Source organism: Schistocerca cancellata, chromosome 10, assembly GCF_023864275.1.
Source record: "Schistocerca cancellata isolate TAMUIC-IGC-003103 chromosome 10, iqSchCanc2.1, whole genome shotgun sequence".
Lineage (NCBI taxonomy): Eukaryota > Metazoa > Arthropoda > Insecta > Orthoptera > Acrididae > Schistocerca > Schistocerca cancellata.
Window position 1 is genome coordinate 170491268 of NC_064635.1, and position 17687 is coordinate 170508954.

Below are 17687 nucleotides of genomic sequence, written 5' to 3' on the forward strand. Positions count from 1 at the left end.
CCCACCAAATCACTTTTGTCCATAACATTCACAAGCAAATCTAACATTCCACAGGCAGCAATTTGACCTTACTAGTCTCACATGGCTGCCACCAACACACCAGCAGTGGACAGGTCACACGGAACGTAACTCACCTCACCATCGCCCTCGCTCACTGCATCCTCCATATCCTCCTCACATTCCTCATCCTCCATTCTCCCACTATCCTGAGTGCTAGGCCCTGGAAAATCATCTGAAGGTGAATATTCCTGAAACAGTTAGAAAATGCTACATAAGCTGAGGGACAGGAAATAACAAACTTTCCATCAAAAGCACAAAGAAATGATCAGCTCACTTCCTTTTATTTTGTTTTAACAAATGTGTTTGTGGAAGTGATCACAGCTATGAATGTGGTACCACACAAGTAACACACACAAAATTTGTACTGTGTCATAAGTACAATACAGTCAGATAACACAGCTGTCCAAACACATTAAAGATAAGTCATTAACGTTGGATTATCACCAAATTCTCTGGACGTCAATGGAATGTCAAATGGTGGTATACCCACACTAGAAAGAATGTGAATGTGCACCCCATCACTCAGCATGACACTCAACAGGGAAACTGAGCATACAATGGGAACCCTGTCTTACAAATACACTCCTGGAAATGGAAAAAAGAACACATTGACACCGGTGTGTCAGACCCACCATACTTGCTCCGGACACTGCGAGAGGGCTGTACAAGCAATGATCACACGCACGGCACAGCGGACACACCAGGAACCGCGGTGTTGGCCGTCGAATGGCGCTAGCTGCGCAGCATTTGTGCACCGCCGCCGTCAGTGTCAGCCAGTTTGCCGTGGCATACGGAGCTCCATCGCAGTCTTTAACACTGGTAGCATGCCGCGACAGTGTGGACGTGAACCGTATGTGCAGTTGACGGACTTTGAGCGAGGGCGTATAGTGGGCATGCGGGAGGCCGGGTGGACGTACCGCCGAATTGCTCAACACGTGGGGCGTGAGGTCTCCACAGTACATCGATGTTGTCGCCAGTGGTCGGCGGAAGGTGCACGAGCCTGTCGACCTGGGACCGGACCGCAGCGACGCACGGATGCACGCCAAGAACGTAGGATCCTACGCAGTGCCGTAGGGGACCGCACCGCCACTTCCCAGCAAATTAGGGACACTGTTGCTCCTGGGGTATCGGCGAGGACCATTCGCAACCGTCTCCATGAAGCTGGGCTACGGTCCCGCACACCGTTAGGCCGTCTTCCGCTCACGCCCCAACATCGTGCAGCCCGCCTCCAGTGGTGTCGCGACAGGCGTGAATGGAGGGACGAATGGAGACGTGTCGTCTTCAGCGATGAGAGTCGCTTCTGCCTTGGTGCCAATGATGGTCGTATGCGTGTTTGGCGCCGTGCAGGTGAGCGCCACAATCAGGACTGCATACAACCGAGGCACACAGGGCCAACACCCGGCATCATGGTGCGGGGAGCGATCTCCTACACTGGCCGTACACCACTGGTGATCGTCGAGGGGACACTGAATAGTGCACGGTACATCCAAACCGTCATCGAACCCATCGTTCTACCATTCCTAGACCGGCAAGGGAACTTGCTGTTCCAACAGGACAATGCACGTCCGCATGTATCCTGTGCCACCCAACGTGCTCTAGAAGGTGTAAGTCAACTACCCTGGCCAGCAAGATCTCCGGATCTGTCCCCCATTGAGCATGTTTGGGACTGGATGAAGCGTCGTCTCACGCGGTCTGCACGTCCAGCACGAACATTGGTCCAACTGAGGCGCCAGGTGGAAATGGCATGGCAAGCCGTTCCACAGGACTACATCCAGCATCTCTACGATCGTCTCCATGGGAGAATAGCAGCCTGCATTGCTGCGAAAGGTGGATATACACTGTACGAGTGCCGACATTGCACATGCTCTGTTGCCTGTGTCTATGTGCCTGTGGTTCTGTCAGTGTGATCATGTGATGTATCTGACCCCAGGAATGTGTCAATAAAGTTTCCCCTTCCTGGGACAATGAATTCACGGTGTTCTTATTTCAATTTCCAGGAGTGTAGTTGGAATGTAGTATCAACATTTAGGAACTGGCAATGCTGACACAGTTTACTGTGTCAAGGAAAACTGTTTTGAGAATAAACTCGTTTAGATCGCTTATCATATTTCAATATTTTAATTTCATTTTGGTTACTGCTCTCGTCAGATCAAAATTTAGAAATTTGAAAAACAATTTTCAATGTCACATTCAATAACGTCCCACTTACGCAGATGTTTTACTGGTATGGATACTGGACATTGTTTTACAATTTCCTAGTTTTGACCATATCATGGTATCAGCCAATACAGCATTATAAGTAAAGAAATATGTTAAACAATGTAGATGGCTTTTTCACAAAGTCCCCACAATAACACAGTCTTCTTACAGCTGTGCCAGTATCATTAGTCAGTGTATAGTAATCATATATAAACAGTTATTTTTGTACTCTGCACCAACTATAAACATATATTGTCATTCAAGTCAGCACCTAATGCATCTAAGTTGGTTGGTTAATATGGGAGAGGGGACCAAACAGTGAGGTCATTGGTCTCATTGGATTAGGGAAGGATGAGGAAGGAAGTCGGCTGTGCCCTTTCAAAGAAACCATCCTAGCATTTGCCTGGAGCGATTTACAGAAATCACGGAAAACCTAAATCAGGATGGTTGGACGCGGATTTGAACCATCGTCCTCCCTAATGCGAGTCTAGTGCGCTAACCACTGCACCACCTCACTCAGTCTAAGTATTCTATATTAAAGAGTTCTAGTAAAATAAACTAATATTAGATGTGCACTGTTGTAACTGCTCAACCTCCAACTGAATTAACTCTAGGCTTGCTACAACACACAGAAGTGGCCAAATAATTCTTTGCTTTCAGGTAGTGTGGTTATTATGAGAGAAATATCATAGCAAAAACATAAAATTGTATTAAATAAACAAACAAATAAAATAATAAAGAAGCAGCAGCTCTATGTTAGCCTACACTGTGCATGTCTCTCTAAATCAGTATATCTACTGAAACCTACATCCATCTGAACTCACTTACTACTGTCAAACCTCAGAATTTGTCTAAAATTCTTAGCTGTCACATACAAATTAACTTTTGCTTCATGCCTTTGGACATGTCCTAACAACCAATATGTTCTTCTAGTCGCTACACCACAAACTTTTACTCTCCCCGAATCTATGCAGTACCTCAACAATACTTACTTTATCTACCCACCCAATCTTAAACATTCTTCTGTAATATCTCATTTAATAAGCTTCTGTTCTCTTCTTATATGTGCTGTTTATTTTCCACATTTCACCTCCATATAATATTGCACTCTTGGCTAATATACTTTCAGAAAAGACTTTATAACACTAATATATATTAGATATTAACAATTTTTTTCTTTTTCAAAAACGCTTTTCTGGCTACTGCAAATCTGCATTTTATGTCCTCTTTCTGTCATTCATTTTGCTGCCCAAGTAGCAAAACTCATCTATCACTCTGTAAGAGTCGGTGGGTTGTCACCTTTACAGATGCTGGACGATGAAATGTGGACCACAGTAGTGAACACCTGTCATGCACACTGACTGCTAAGAGAGACAGCTTTAGCAGTTTAGACAGTTATTATTTCAGTTTTACAATCGAATCATCATCTCCTCGGCACCAGAAAGGTCAGTGGAGGCGGCATGCAGAATTGGAATGCGCTGACGATCCATCTCAGCAGTCTTGAGGCAATCAGTCAGGTCACGGTTGCTAGCACAGCAGAAGTGGTGTCATGCAGGCCACTTTCCTAACTGGCAGCAGGCATCGTTTGTCCGGTGGTGATGCCCCACAGCTTGATGACACAATTTACTAGGGCACACTTGTGGATAGCTAATGAGCATCCCAGAAAGCTTCTAGTAGCACTGTACAGTATGACGGTGGTGGTAGTGTCGATTCACCGGGGGAAGGCAGTGGATGCCAGCGTCCACTTACAAATGCAAGTGGGGGTAGCAGCAGCTATCATGCCTCCCCAATACAGTGGCAGTTTGACAGTGTGCCAGAGACTGTCAGTTTGCCCCCTAGTAAGCTGGTGGTAGAAGACTCCAAGTCTTCACATCAGCAGAGAAGAGGTGAGCAGTTCATAACAGTTAAGTTCAACAGACGGGGCTGGCCGCAGTCTCGATGGCAGTAGTCGTCTGGCAAATGGTGTCAGCATGAGAGTCACTGGTCCCGCCTCTGTGCTGGCTCACTGCAACTGGAATAGAGAGAGGCTCGGGAGGCCGAGTATAACTTGCTGTGGGAGGTAATGATATTATCCCTCGGCGAGGATGACTGAATGTGGTCCAGTTTTCTGGGCTCGTCAGCATTCTTAACCACTCTTCTAAGTCTCGACTGTGGCTTGCAGCTCTTCAGCTTGGCACCTTCTCCAATGTCAGCAGGTTGAAAGGCATTTTTGTGTAAGATTTACATATAGTTACTGTACCTTGCAGTGCTGTCAGAATGACATTATGTTACCTCCAAAGCAAAGTCATACTGCCGAACTGCCAATTCTGACATCTTGTTCGACCGATGTGTGGCAATGACCTCGGTTGTGAGTCACAATATTTGCAGTTCTGGTTCTCCTGCCTTTTTGATATTCCTGACATTCCTGTTGTGATACTGAGCTCGAGCCTGTCTTGGCTCGGATCAGTGCTGGCTGCAAAAAACTTTTAAAAAATTATATATTCAACCAGTATATCTTTCTGCAGTGCAACAACTTTTAGCATCTCATTTCCTAATTTCACTCCCTCAACGTCAACTGATTTAATTTGACTACTGATCTTCAAAGTCCTCCACTGTCTTTGACAGAATTGCAATGTCAGTGACAAATTCCAAACCCACAAATTTAATTTCTTTTCCGTATTTCTCCCTGGTTTCCTTTACTGCTTGCTCCTAGTCATATCGAATAACCTGGAAGCCATGCTACAACCCTGTCTCACCCCTTTCTCAACTGCTGCTTCCCATTCACGTGTTTTGATTCAAGGCTGCAGTATGGTCGTCGAATATGTTGTAGATAACCTTTTACTCCCCGCAGTTTATCCCAGATAACATTATAACTCCAAAGAGTGTACACAGACAACACTGTCGTAAGTTTTTTCTAAACCTACTAATGTTGTTTCTGTTCACAGCCTGTGGAAAAAAAATTATTTGAGATTCTAGCAACCAAATGTTCACCAAGTGGTGTACCTCTTCTTTGGAATGGAATTTCTTTGTGTTGTTTGCTTCTATGGTGGATCCAGTTACTTAGAAATCAGTGGTGTGAGGTCTCATCAGTATAATGCACAGGGAAGTACTGCTGGCCATAGAGTAGATTTTCTGGAGTATTGGTTGGTTGGTTGGTTGGAGGGTTAAGAGACTAAACAATGAGATCATCAGCCCTACAGTAAAGAGATAGGTCATCTAGAGTTGTGACAGCGGACAGAAATTTGACTAAATTATGAAAGTATGTAGGAATGGTAAAATCGAGTCACTGAAGCAATATTGAGGCTGGAGCTAAGATGTAATTTAAAGAGATGTAAATTTGTAAGACCAATATACAGCTCAACAAATGAATGAGGATGGCCCCAGCGTTCATCTGTGGTTAGAGAAACCTCACTTGCACCTGACCTCCACCAATCAATTAAGGGCTATAGCAGTTATGGAGTAAGGAATGCATTCTAGCATGGAAATTCATAATAATACAAGTGAGACGTCTAAAACTGCACAGAACATCAGTTGGACTGACAATGATAAAATAAGGTGATAAAATAAGGTCAGTATGTGGGTGGGGCCAGGTGAGTGTTTCCTGGCACTAAGCATGTAATGGGGCCTGTCTCACCCATAGTTGTCCTACCCCAGCTCCGTTATAGCAAAAGTGTTAAAGACGGGAACAATAACAACTATTCCGAAGGGAACATAAAAACCAGCTCAACTGTCTTTCCTCATAAACTAACATCAAGGATAAGAAGCCCTAAAAACGCTGTGTTCGTCAGAGTGTTACCCATATAAAGTTACACGGGATGCAGCAGTGAAAAGAGCTAACCCCATTGAAATATGATTAAAACTGAGTAAAAGAGGAATGACAATGGTAGATGGTAAAGGACACAGGGTTGAGGGTCCCCCAGGCCCAGCAAGAAGTGGGAGATGACCCAATCCCATTCACACTGTCCCCACTCCAACAGTAGTTTAAAATGTTATATCCGAGAATAAAAACCACTTTCATGTAGAAAACACAGAACCAGATCAGCTTTCCATGAATTGTCTAACAATATTAGAGGCAAAGGAACTGGAAGACAATGTTTGGCACAGAGAGTGAGAAGGAGGAGTCATACGATGAGGATGTGAGCTACTGTCTGTAAGGTTCTGCAACCATAATGTGGTTACATAAAATAAAAGTATCAATGTGGTGAAAACATGGGACACGGAATAGGAGTATGAGCGTCATGCTGCAGTAGTCTCCTTGATGGTGCAGAGTTTATTAAAAGAGGCAGCAATCCACCAGATGTTCCAACTTCAAGTGAGGACAGGTCTTATCTGCATACGTAACTCTGTTCCTGTAATCATCAAAGCAAATATATGAGAAGTACTTGCATCTTGTCAAATGGAAAGCCAGTTCATTCTCTGGGATACCCATATGACCTGGGATCCAGGGAAAAATAAATTAGCAGGCAGTATGACTGAGGCCCAAGAGAAAGCCAGCAACAGCAGATATCACTGGGTGACAAGAGTAACATTGATCAATAGCCTGGAGATTGCCCACTGAGACAATACAAATTAAAAGACATTCAAAGGAGATCTGTTTAATATAATGTAGGGTTCTGTCAATGACCATCAGCTCTGTCATAATAAAGACTATCTGATCCAGCAAACAAATGTTGTTCCTGACCACTTGAAGATGTATCCATGGCTTCACAGCTGTCAGGGTAAATGATGGTAGGATCCTAATACTCCTGAAGCATCAAGAGGAACAGACACTTAAGGGTCATGGGGGCAACAAACTTACGGAACTGAAAATAGATCAGTTCCAATTCATGGTCTGGATACTAACCAGGAAGGGTGGAAGGAGGGGGACAAAAGGGGAGGAATTGCAGAAAGGGCTTTGAACCACATTTCCACTGTTAATGCCACCTGAGAGTCAACGTCTTGGGGTCAACACCCCTTCTATGCAAAAAGACTTTAAGAATTTGGATAACTGGGACATTTTTGGATTGTGATTGCAGAAGTGAGCAAGGGCTGCTAGCAATCAATTGAAGACGGAAAATTTCCATTTTGGGAAAGAGACTTTTTAACAGACTAGTCCAGAAAGCACCAGTAGCCACTCACTTCATGATGATGAACGGACTCCCACAAACTCAAAACTGAAGTTGCAGCTGATCCACAAGTCCAGCAACTGTAGCCCAATTGGAATGAGGCCAGAGCCTGATAAATAGAGAGTAGAGTGGTATGATTTGCACCCAAAGAGTTATGGGCAAAGATGCAGAGCTCATTAATCTTTCCCATGAAGCTAGTTTTTAGTTGATGAATATTGGGCAACATGTTCACTTTTTATTAAAGAAGGGTCTCAAAAATTAGGACTGTGTGACAACATCCCAACAGTAGACGCCCAAGTACAGCTCTAAGTTAAATGGACTGTTGTATGACAACAGAAAGGCATGACTTGTGCTTTCACCAGACAGAATTACAACCCATTAGAAAGGATCTGAGCAGGAGCCATTTGGATGGCATGTTTGAGCTAGCATTCAGCCAAGGTAAATGGAAATTCCATATGGTTAGGGCCTCCCATCGGGTAGACCGTTCGCCTGGTGCAAGTCTTTCGAGTTGATGCCACTTCGGCAACTTGCGTGTCAATGGGGATGAAATGATGATGATACGGACAACACAGCACCAAGTCCCTGAGTGGAGAAAATCTCAGACCCAGCCAGGAATTTAACCCAGATCATTAGATATGATATTCTGTCGTGCTGACCACTCAGCTACCAGGGATTCAGCCAAGGTTACAGACTGCGAGCTACACTACATGCAAAATTCTTTGAGATTGTTGTATACCATGACATTTCATTAGGAAATGCCATGGTACACTCTTAGGCTCTTTGAGAAATGGAAGACTATATGTGAATATGCAGAAGAACCGTTACTTTACGTTAACCGAGCTAGAGTGAAGCGAAACATTTTTGCTAGGCTTCTGTTTACCTAGAGCCAACAATATAAGCAGTTGCCTCTCCCTTGGGCATGAGTGGTGCATGGATGTCGTCACTTGCTGTTGTGGATAGTTATTTTTAGCAGCTGCTGATGGAAGGTGTTATGGTGGCTTGCCAAGCAATAACCAAAGAGCCTGTATTACCAATTAATGTCATGTAAAACCTAATGTATTTGACATATGCTGTCACTATAGGAAATTAGAGAGACCTCTGGAGAAAAGAGAACCACTTGCATGAATATCAAGAGCTCAGATGGAAAACTGGCCCTAAGCAAAGAAGGAAAAGCTGAAAGGTGGCTGAAGTATATAGAGGTCTATACAAGGGAGATGTACTTCAGAGCAATATTATAGAAATGGAAGAGGACATAGATGAAGACGATACAGGAGATAAGATACTGTGTGAAAAATTAAGACAGAGCACTGACAGACCGAAGTTGAAACAAGGCCCCAGGAATAGACAACATTCTATTAGAATTACCGACAGCCTTGGGAGAGCCAGCCATGACAAAACTCTCATCTGGTGAGCAAGATGTATGAGACTGGCTAAATGCTCTCCGACTTCAAGAAGAATATAATAATTCCAATTTCAAAGAAAGCAGGTGCTGACAGATGTGAAAATCACTGAACTATGAATTTAATAAGTCATGGTTGTCAAATACAAACACAAATTCTTTACACAAGAATGGAGAAACTGGTAGAAGCCAACCTGGGGAAAGTCAGTTTGGATTCTGAAGAAATGTAGGAACACAGGAGGCAATACTGACTTTGTGACTTCTGATAGAAGATGGGTTAAGGAAACAAACCTACATTTATAGCATTTGTAGACTTAGAGAAAGCTTTTGACAATGCTGACAGGAATACTCTCTTTGAAATTCTGAGAGTAGCAGGGATAAAATGCAGGCAACAAAAGGCTATTTACAACTTGTACAGAAACCAGGTGGTAGATATAAAAGTCAGGAGGCATGAAAGGGAAGCAGTGGTTGAGAAGGGAATGAGACAGGGTTGTAGCCAATCTACACTGTTATTTAATCTTAACTTTGAGCAAGCAGTAAAGGAAACAAAAGGAAAATTTGGAGCAGGAATTAAAGGCCAGGGAGAAGAAATAAAAACTCTGAGGTTTGCCATTGACATTGTATTTCTGTTAAGAGACAGCAAAGGTCTTGGAAGAGCAGTTGAACAGCGTGAACAGTGTCCTGCAAGAATGATATACGATGAACATCAACAAAAGCAAAACAAGGATAATGGAATGTAGTCAAATTAAATCAGGTGATGCTGAGGGAATTAGATTAGGAAATGACACACTGAAAGTAACAGATGAGTGTTGCTATTTGGGCAGCAATATAACTGATGATGGCTGAAGTAAAGAGGATATAAAATGTACACTGGCAATGGCAATGAAAGCTTTTCTGAAACAGAGCAATTTGCTAACATCAAGTTCAAATTTAAGTGTAAGGATGTCTTTTCTGAAAGTATTTGTATGAGTGTTGCCACATTTTGAAGTGAAACACGCATGATACACAATTTAGACAAGAAGAGAACAGAAGCTTTTGAAATGTGGTCCTACAGAAGAACGTGAAGATTAAATGTGTATCACGTAACTAATGACGTGGTACTGAATATAATTGGGGAGAGGAGAAATCTGTGGTACAACTTGACTAAAAGAGTGGATCAGTTGGTAGGACACGTTCTGACACATCAATTTAGTAATGGCAGGAAGTGTGGGGGACACAAACTGTAGTGGGAGACCAAGAGATGAATACAGTAAGCAGATTCAGAAGCATATAGGTTGCAGAAGTTACTCGGAGATGAAGAGGCTTGCACAGAATAGAGTAGCATTGAGAGCTGCATCAAACCAGTCTTCGGACTTAGGACCACAACAATAACATTGTATACAGACCAGAGAAAAGGAGCAGCCTCACTGTAGAGTACATAGTATTAATGGTTAATTTGACAATATATCGTTGAAATGATAGAACACTGGTTATGAATGCTTTATATTGTTTGAGGAGAGAAATGAGCTCTCATCGCAGTTAATTCATTAAATGTCCAGGAAAGAGGATCTGAGCATTGTGAAGAAAATTATTAGCTGATACTGAATAGCAGGACCATTTATAGACAACTGTAGTATCCAGAAGATATCAGCAAACAAATCGAATCTACAAAAAGTGTGTGATACTCTGGGAGGACATATATAACTTGTAGGTTTGGCATCTCCCCAAAAGCAATGGGCATATGACAACATACAGTGCAGAAGTGACCAGTGGCCTGGCAGAGGTCGCAAGCCTAGTGATGGTGATGTGGAAGAGCATACTGCTCAGTGCAGAGCCCCAACGAACATTGTTCTCCTGGACCCAAGGAGAGCTCAGTGATGTATCAGTACAGCCCTGAAACAGCTGACATGATAAAAATTGATGAATAAAAATTAATAGGGAGCCTCCAAAGCCCTAGTCATGGAGGATAAGTAAAATGTAATGAAGCACAGTGGTGTCATATTTCTTATGTAAGTGTAGGCACACTGGAAAGAGGAGTTGGCATTTTGAAAAAGCCTAGCAGATTATTTTTTCCAACCTAACTAGATAGTTGGTCGTGGATTGTCCTTCCCATAAAACAAACCGATAGGGGGAAAGAAGGTCCTGTAATTTGAGGACACAGCATATAACTAGGTTACCACCCTTTCAAGCAGTTTGCAGAGCATGTTGGTGATGCTAATCGGTCACTAGCTACAGATGGATGATGGTTTTTTGACTGGTTTGAGGATTGGAATGATGATACATCTTGCCATTGCAAAGGGAAGACATCTTCTAGCCAAATACAGTGAAACACCTTGAGTAGGTAGAGTCCTTGAGTAACATTTGGATGTTGGATCAGCTGATTATGAACCGAGTCAGGGTCTGGGGCCACAGCATATGGTGAGTCAGCAGTCTGGAGCAGCTTCAGTCAGTGGAATGTTCATTATATAATTTGGCATAATGAGAGTTAAAGGACATGGGGATGTCCTCAACTTGTTTTTATGCCATTCGAGTGGCAGGCAGGTAAGAAGACCATGCAGATGCTGTCACAACTTGGGCCATGCGGTGTTCAGCAAGAATCAATGTATTGGTAGAAATACCACCATTAACGAGGAAACCCTGGACAGTAGACTATACAGCTTGAGATACATGTGGGATGAAGACGCATACATTCCTAAGGGAACATAATGATCCCTGCATTCCCTCTTACTGTGTTTAACTCTTTAAATGACACTGGTAAGTATATATACTACTGGTAAAGAACTGGAATTACAATGTATAATTTTTTTTCCTGATTCATTGGTATGAATATTTACTACCGCTAGTTCATGCTACACTTAAGAATAAGTATAAAACTGAGTAAGTGTATTCATTGGCATTACCAGAGTACACACCGATATGCATTGAATTGTTAGGCTGGGAAAAACCTCTAGTCACTTAAAGGGTAATATAGATAAGAAGGTGGCCTGTGAAGGATGTAGCTTGAGATACTGTATGCTCTTTTGATGAGCCTGAATAGTTCTTGGAATGTTTTTAGTATGCCATGCCACCGACCAGCAGGGGATTGGCTCAAATAAAAGGGGAAAGCAGATCTTGCAGTGCAGATGATCACACTGGAGACATCCTGCAACCTCTTCAGGGCAATTTGACAGAGTGGTGGTGAAAGTACAGCAGGTGTATATAATTGCCGGCTGGCTCTTTGAAGAGATCACTGTAATAACTGGTCCATTAAGTGATGATGAGGAAGTGACAATATCCTCAAAAAGTCACAAAGATCTCCATGCAATAACCACTGACATGAAGCCATAAGACAGGGAGAAAAGACTGTAAAGTCGATAGCCAAGAAGGTACCAAGGATGATACTAAAGTGGATAGAGTATCATCAACAAGGAGACACAGATCAAGGCCTTCACTTTGCCCATTAGCACATGCTAATCGCAGACTGGAAATATTGAATATTATTTAATTTATTCTCGCAATATCATTAAGAACAGGGATATCACAACTGAGAGCAGTGATAACTGTTTACTGATAGCAAGAATACTTATTAATAATGTTAGCTATTTTCTTCTTCAAGTTAATAATTGAGTTGCATAAATGTCCCCATATTCATTTGCAAATTCTCAATAGTGTTCTTATCTAAGGCCATAAACTACCTACTCTGTAACTGTCATGACAGACTTTTGGAGACTAAGAGTAAATTCAGCAAAACAATATGCATTGACGAGATAGGTGACTTTTCCCCCTCTGCTGATACAGGACAACAACCATCAGCCTAATCATGTGACTAACAGTCTATCAACCAGGGCAGTGATACCATATAGTGGGTAAACAGTGCATCAGCAAATGAGTGTCCCTCTGATGAATTTCACATAATGGCTCTCTCTTTCTGTACACGTTATTGCAGATGTAACCAGCTTTCTCATCTGCTTCATGCGCCTGCAGGAAGAGAACAACATTGTTATATACAAACAGAAAACTTGTGGTGGGGGAGATGAATAATTAAGCATTCACACCAACAGGAAAAGAGAGATTATAAACCACTTCACAGTACTGTGAGATGAGAACCAGCTGGGGGGAGGGGGGGGGGGGGGGGGAATGGTGTAATGAGACTGAAAGCTTCTTGTAATACTTCTGAACTCGTCTTTGTAAGCGTCTAGTTGGTATCTGAGAGATTTATACAGTTTATTTTGACATCAAAATGTATAAATTTTGATGCTGGGCAACGTAACCACGAGAAAATTTAATTTTGAAAAGAAATATTGGGAGCTCACATTTCACCATGGGAAATCCAGACTTGCCGGTGCGTCAAACATTTCGTCTGCAAGAAAACAATTCATTTCCAACGAAATTTGCATGTGCCATCTGACTGCAAAATGAAATGATTCAGATTAAAATGTTGGACCTGAACATTCCTAATCTTTAGACTTAGTCTTGCAAACAATAAGTGTATCAGAACTGTTACTGTAATTAGTGAGCAAATGAACATAAGATTAATGCATCTGACTTTCTGGTCAAACTGCTTGAAAATTCACAAGATAGCATTTCACGGATATCTTCTACTGGTATTAAGCCTGGGAACTGATACATTATTTTAACAAATCACTCTAACACTCACTATACCTTACAGTGGACACGAACTTAGATGATAATTAAATTTATTGGCATATCTGTGCGCACGGAACACTCGTCCACTCTGAAACACATTCCTATTAGGAATATATTGAGACTGTCAAAAATCAAATTTCATTTGCCATACATGTGACGTGCATTGTCAGATGGTATCTTACCATCTGTCATAAAATGCTTCTCAGTACAGAACTGACGACATGCAATGCAAGTATGCAAACAGTCATGAAAGTAAAGAATAAAAATACGAGGAAATAAACTTGAACAACTTATAAATGAGAACAAAGATTCAAAGTATAACTATGCTTCATTAAGCCATAACAACAATACACCTTTTCATAAAATTCTCATACCTTAAGTAGCAAAAGTATTTCTTAATAACTCTCTTGTGTACAATTGCTTGTTCAACTATCACACAAGTCCATGTGGTCCACTATAAAATTTCTACAGCAAACTTTATCTATATACAGCATCCTAACAATATGAAACTATAGTCACAAATAATTAAAAAAATGGCTTACCTTAAAAATTGGCTTTGTCATTCCTGCATTTTGAATCATCTCATTTCTTCAAAATTTTTTCTCAAGACATATTATTACAATATCCTTTTTAAATAATTCTGCCTCCACTATATAGTAGGCCAGCTTCCACCCTTTTCAAACCAAGTACATAGTCAAGTACATAGTCAGATTGTCCAACACACACTGCTACTCTCTTCGAAAGAAGTAACCTCTCTGACCCAGTTGGATGACTCTTGTTTCATAGGTTTCCAATTTCTGGCCAAGTTTATGCCCCAAGTATGAAACACGGAGGGGGTTCGATGATGATTTGGGCAGCTATAAAACAGTACTCCATGGGCCCCATGGTTACTCTGCAATGTTGTGTTCCTGCCACGGATTATGTGATCATTTTGGCTGACCAGGTCCATATCGTGGTACAATGTTCCCCAGTGGTGACACTGTGTTACAAGACAACAGGACCCTTGTTCACAGAGCTCACATCGTCCAGGACTCGTTTTGACAACACAAAGATGAATTGTTGCATCTCCCCTGGCCACCAAGGTCATCAGATCTCAATATTACTGAGCCTTTAATGTCTGTTTCTAGAAGGGTGCATGATCGCTATCCATCTACATTGTTACTGCCTAAATTTGCAAAACTAGTTGCACAAAAAATGGTATAAGATTCCAGTAAAAACCTTACAGAACCTCAATTTATCCATACTGAGACAAATGGAAGCTGTTTTGAATGCAACTGTTTTCCTACACCGTATCTGGCATGGTAGTATGTTGTGTTTCTGGTGTTTTATAATTTTTGTCTACCAGTTGTATGTTAAGTTTGGTGATACCTGTGACAGGGCTAAGAAAAGTTACTGTGTCATCTTATGTTACATTTGATGAGCACATTATGTTAAATGCTGACTTTGGCAGTTGCTAACATGTGTGAGAATTACTGAATCATAAAACCTGTAACTCATGGTTTAACATTTTATGCACACAAGAATGGAGCAACTGGTAGGAGACTATATTGGAGCGGATAAATTTGAGTTCTGGTGAAATGTAGGAATATGACAGGCAACTTATTCTTGAAGGTAGAGGCAAGAAAGGCACATTTAGGTTAAGAAAAAGCTTTTGTCAATATTGTCTTGAATACACTCTTTGGAATTCTGAACTTATCATGAATAAAATTCTGGAAGTCACATTACATCTACAACTTGAACAAAAACCAGACATGAAAGGAGGCCAGCAACTGAATATGTAGTGAGACTGGGATGTACGCCGTACTCCAAGTTATTCCATCTTACACTAAGCAAATAGTAAAGGAAGCCAACGAGAAATTTAATTTTTGGATAAAACAAGGAGTAAATTCAATAAATTAAAATTAAGTGACCAGAATTAAAAACATGAAAGTTTGCTGATGATGTTGCGATTTCGTAAGAAATACCAGTGAGTTTGGAAGATTAAATTACCAGAGAAGATAACATCTAGAAAAGATTTTATAAGATGAACATCAACAGACGTGAAACAAGGATAATGGAGTGTAGTTGAATTAAGTCAGCTGATGCTGAGGGAATTAGAATAGGACCAAGAGGCAAAAAGTAGTAGATAACTTTTGCTATTTGAGCAGCATAATAACTGATAACAAAAGAGGATGAGAGGATATAAAGTGCAGACATATAATAGCAGCAAAATCACTCCTGTAAAATAAAAATATGTTAACATTTCAAAAGAGTCATCAGATTTCAGAAGACCATATCTTCTACATGAATGAAGGTGGAAACTTAAGGTGAATTTTATCTTGCATCAGGTTACAAAAGTTTTGTTTTCAGACCAATTTATAATTTTGCAAGGTTTTGTCTTCTACATGTGTGTGCATAAAATCTCTAAATACTTTTTAAAATTATGTTTATTTATGAAACTTTTCATTACTACCGCAAATATTCCATGTGCCCTCCAGCAGAAGCATGACAAACATCAAGATAATAGTCGTACTTGTCCCACAGTTTTGCAAGCAAGTCTGGAGTTCCAGCATTCAATGCTGTTGCTAGGCAGTGTCGCAGTTCATCCAAAGTCATTGGAAGCAAAGGTACATAGTTGGAGTGTTACAAAAACCCCCACAAAAATAAATATTACACTGAGCGATCAGGAGATCTTGGAAGTCAAAGGCACAGTGTGATAACCATATGCCATAGTTGCACTAAACTGTATCTGTTGAGATGAAGAATGCGAAACACCTACAGCTGCTGTTATATTGCCATCTAAAGTCGACACACATCACATAATAAAAGAGCAAGCATGTGATCTAGGTGCACCAGGAAGAACCCTACAGCAATCACATTAACTGGCAAGTTACAACTGAAACCGAGGTACACTTTTAGTTTCAATGTGACACACCCACCTCTTTCTTGATGCTTCAGAGGTCCTGTGCACTACTGAGACTGTCAGGAAACTCCCATTTGTTTAGAAATTGAAAAGGAGTTACTCCCAAGTGTGCATTCATGCACAAGTCATGTCATGACCACCATCAAAATGTTTTTGTTATAACCTTTAATTCACGAATAAATTGCGTGGATATACAAACGTGGAAACAATAGTGGGTTTCATGCTACCAACTCCGTAGCTGTCACTCAACTGCCGTGCCGTGACATGCGGCCGGTGCCGTTCATAGCCAGGTGGCGCTCCCGCGCTCAGCCAAGCTGTGGAGCACCTCTATCGCCGTGTTTGTGTGCTGATGTAGCGGCATGTTTAAATCTCGTGGCACTGTCACAACACTTTTCCCCCCCTTGAAAAAAAAACACACTCACTTCCTTGGAGACACGGACAGTGCGGAGACATCCATGGCCTCTTGGGAGACCCCGAGAAGATCCCGCGGAGAAACACGAGAATATGGTCGAAAATGTCCAGGACGGAAGCCTGTGCATGGAACGTGCCTCCTGGACGAGATGATGGGTGAAAACTCCGGAGCAGCATCCATAGGTGTCGTGGACCTGGGGGTGTGCTCCAGCGAGATGGGTCCCGGAGAAGGCAGCGTCGCGACTGGGGCTGGTTCCGGCGTACTCAAAAGCGGCAGCGACATTGGCTGCAGCGACACGCACGGGAGATCAGCAGCAGCGACAGGACTGGCTTCTCAGGCTGGTGGAGGCGAAAGAAGGGGCGGTGGCACCGGCGTGGCCACCACTCGTGGGCGCATCTGGTCGTAATGACGAACAACCATGCCGTCGTCCATACGTATTTCACAAAGCCGGCGGCCGCGAAGAGCCTTGACCACCCCTGGAATCCATTTAGGGCGAGATCCATACCCTCGTGCCCACACGTCGGCGCCCACCGAGTATTTTCCCACACGAGGGGACACAGGACTAGGCCTGACAGGGTGAAGCAGGTGCAGTAGAGTGTGCGGTTGGCAGCCATGCAAGAGTTCAGCAGGGCTGCGATCACCCAGAGGCGTGAAGCGATAAGAACTCAGAAATTGCAACAGAGCATCATCGGTAGAAAAATCAGTAAGGAATTTTTTCATCTGGCTTTTGAAAGTGCGGACAAGGCGCTCGACCTCCCCATTCGATTGGGGATGGAAGGGCGGTGCTGTAACATGATGAATCCCTTGTCCAGTACAAAAATCACGGAAGGCCTGCGAAGAGAACTGAGGGCCGTTGTCCATGACAATCGTGGAGGGAAGACCTTCTAGCGCAAAAATTTTGGACAAAGCCATCGTCGTCGCCGCAGTGGTGAGCGACGGACATCGAACCACAAACGGAAACTTCGAGTAGGCATCAATCAACAGTAGCCAGTAAGTGCCGAGGAAGGGGCCGGCAAAGTCAGCGTG

General features: G+C 42.4%; 1 protein-coding gene across 2 annotated transcripts in view; it reads right to left on the minus strand.

Annotated features, from left to right (window-relative positions):
* LOC126106719 (uncharacterized) overlaps positions 1-17687 on the minus strand; it is a 150120-nt gene that overhangs the window by 95703 nt on the left and 36730 nt on the right. For both annotated transcript variants that reach the window (XM_049913099.1, XM_049913100.1), the window contains one exon: positions 135-248. In XM_049913099.1, the coding sequence (XP_049769056.1) occupies positions 135-248 (114 nt within the window). The remainder of the gene's footprint in view (positions 1-134; positions 249-17687) is intronic.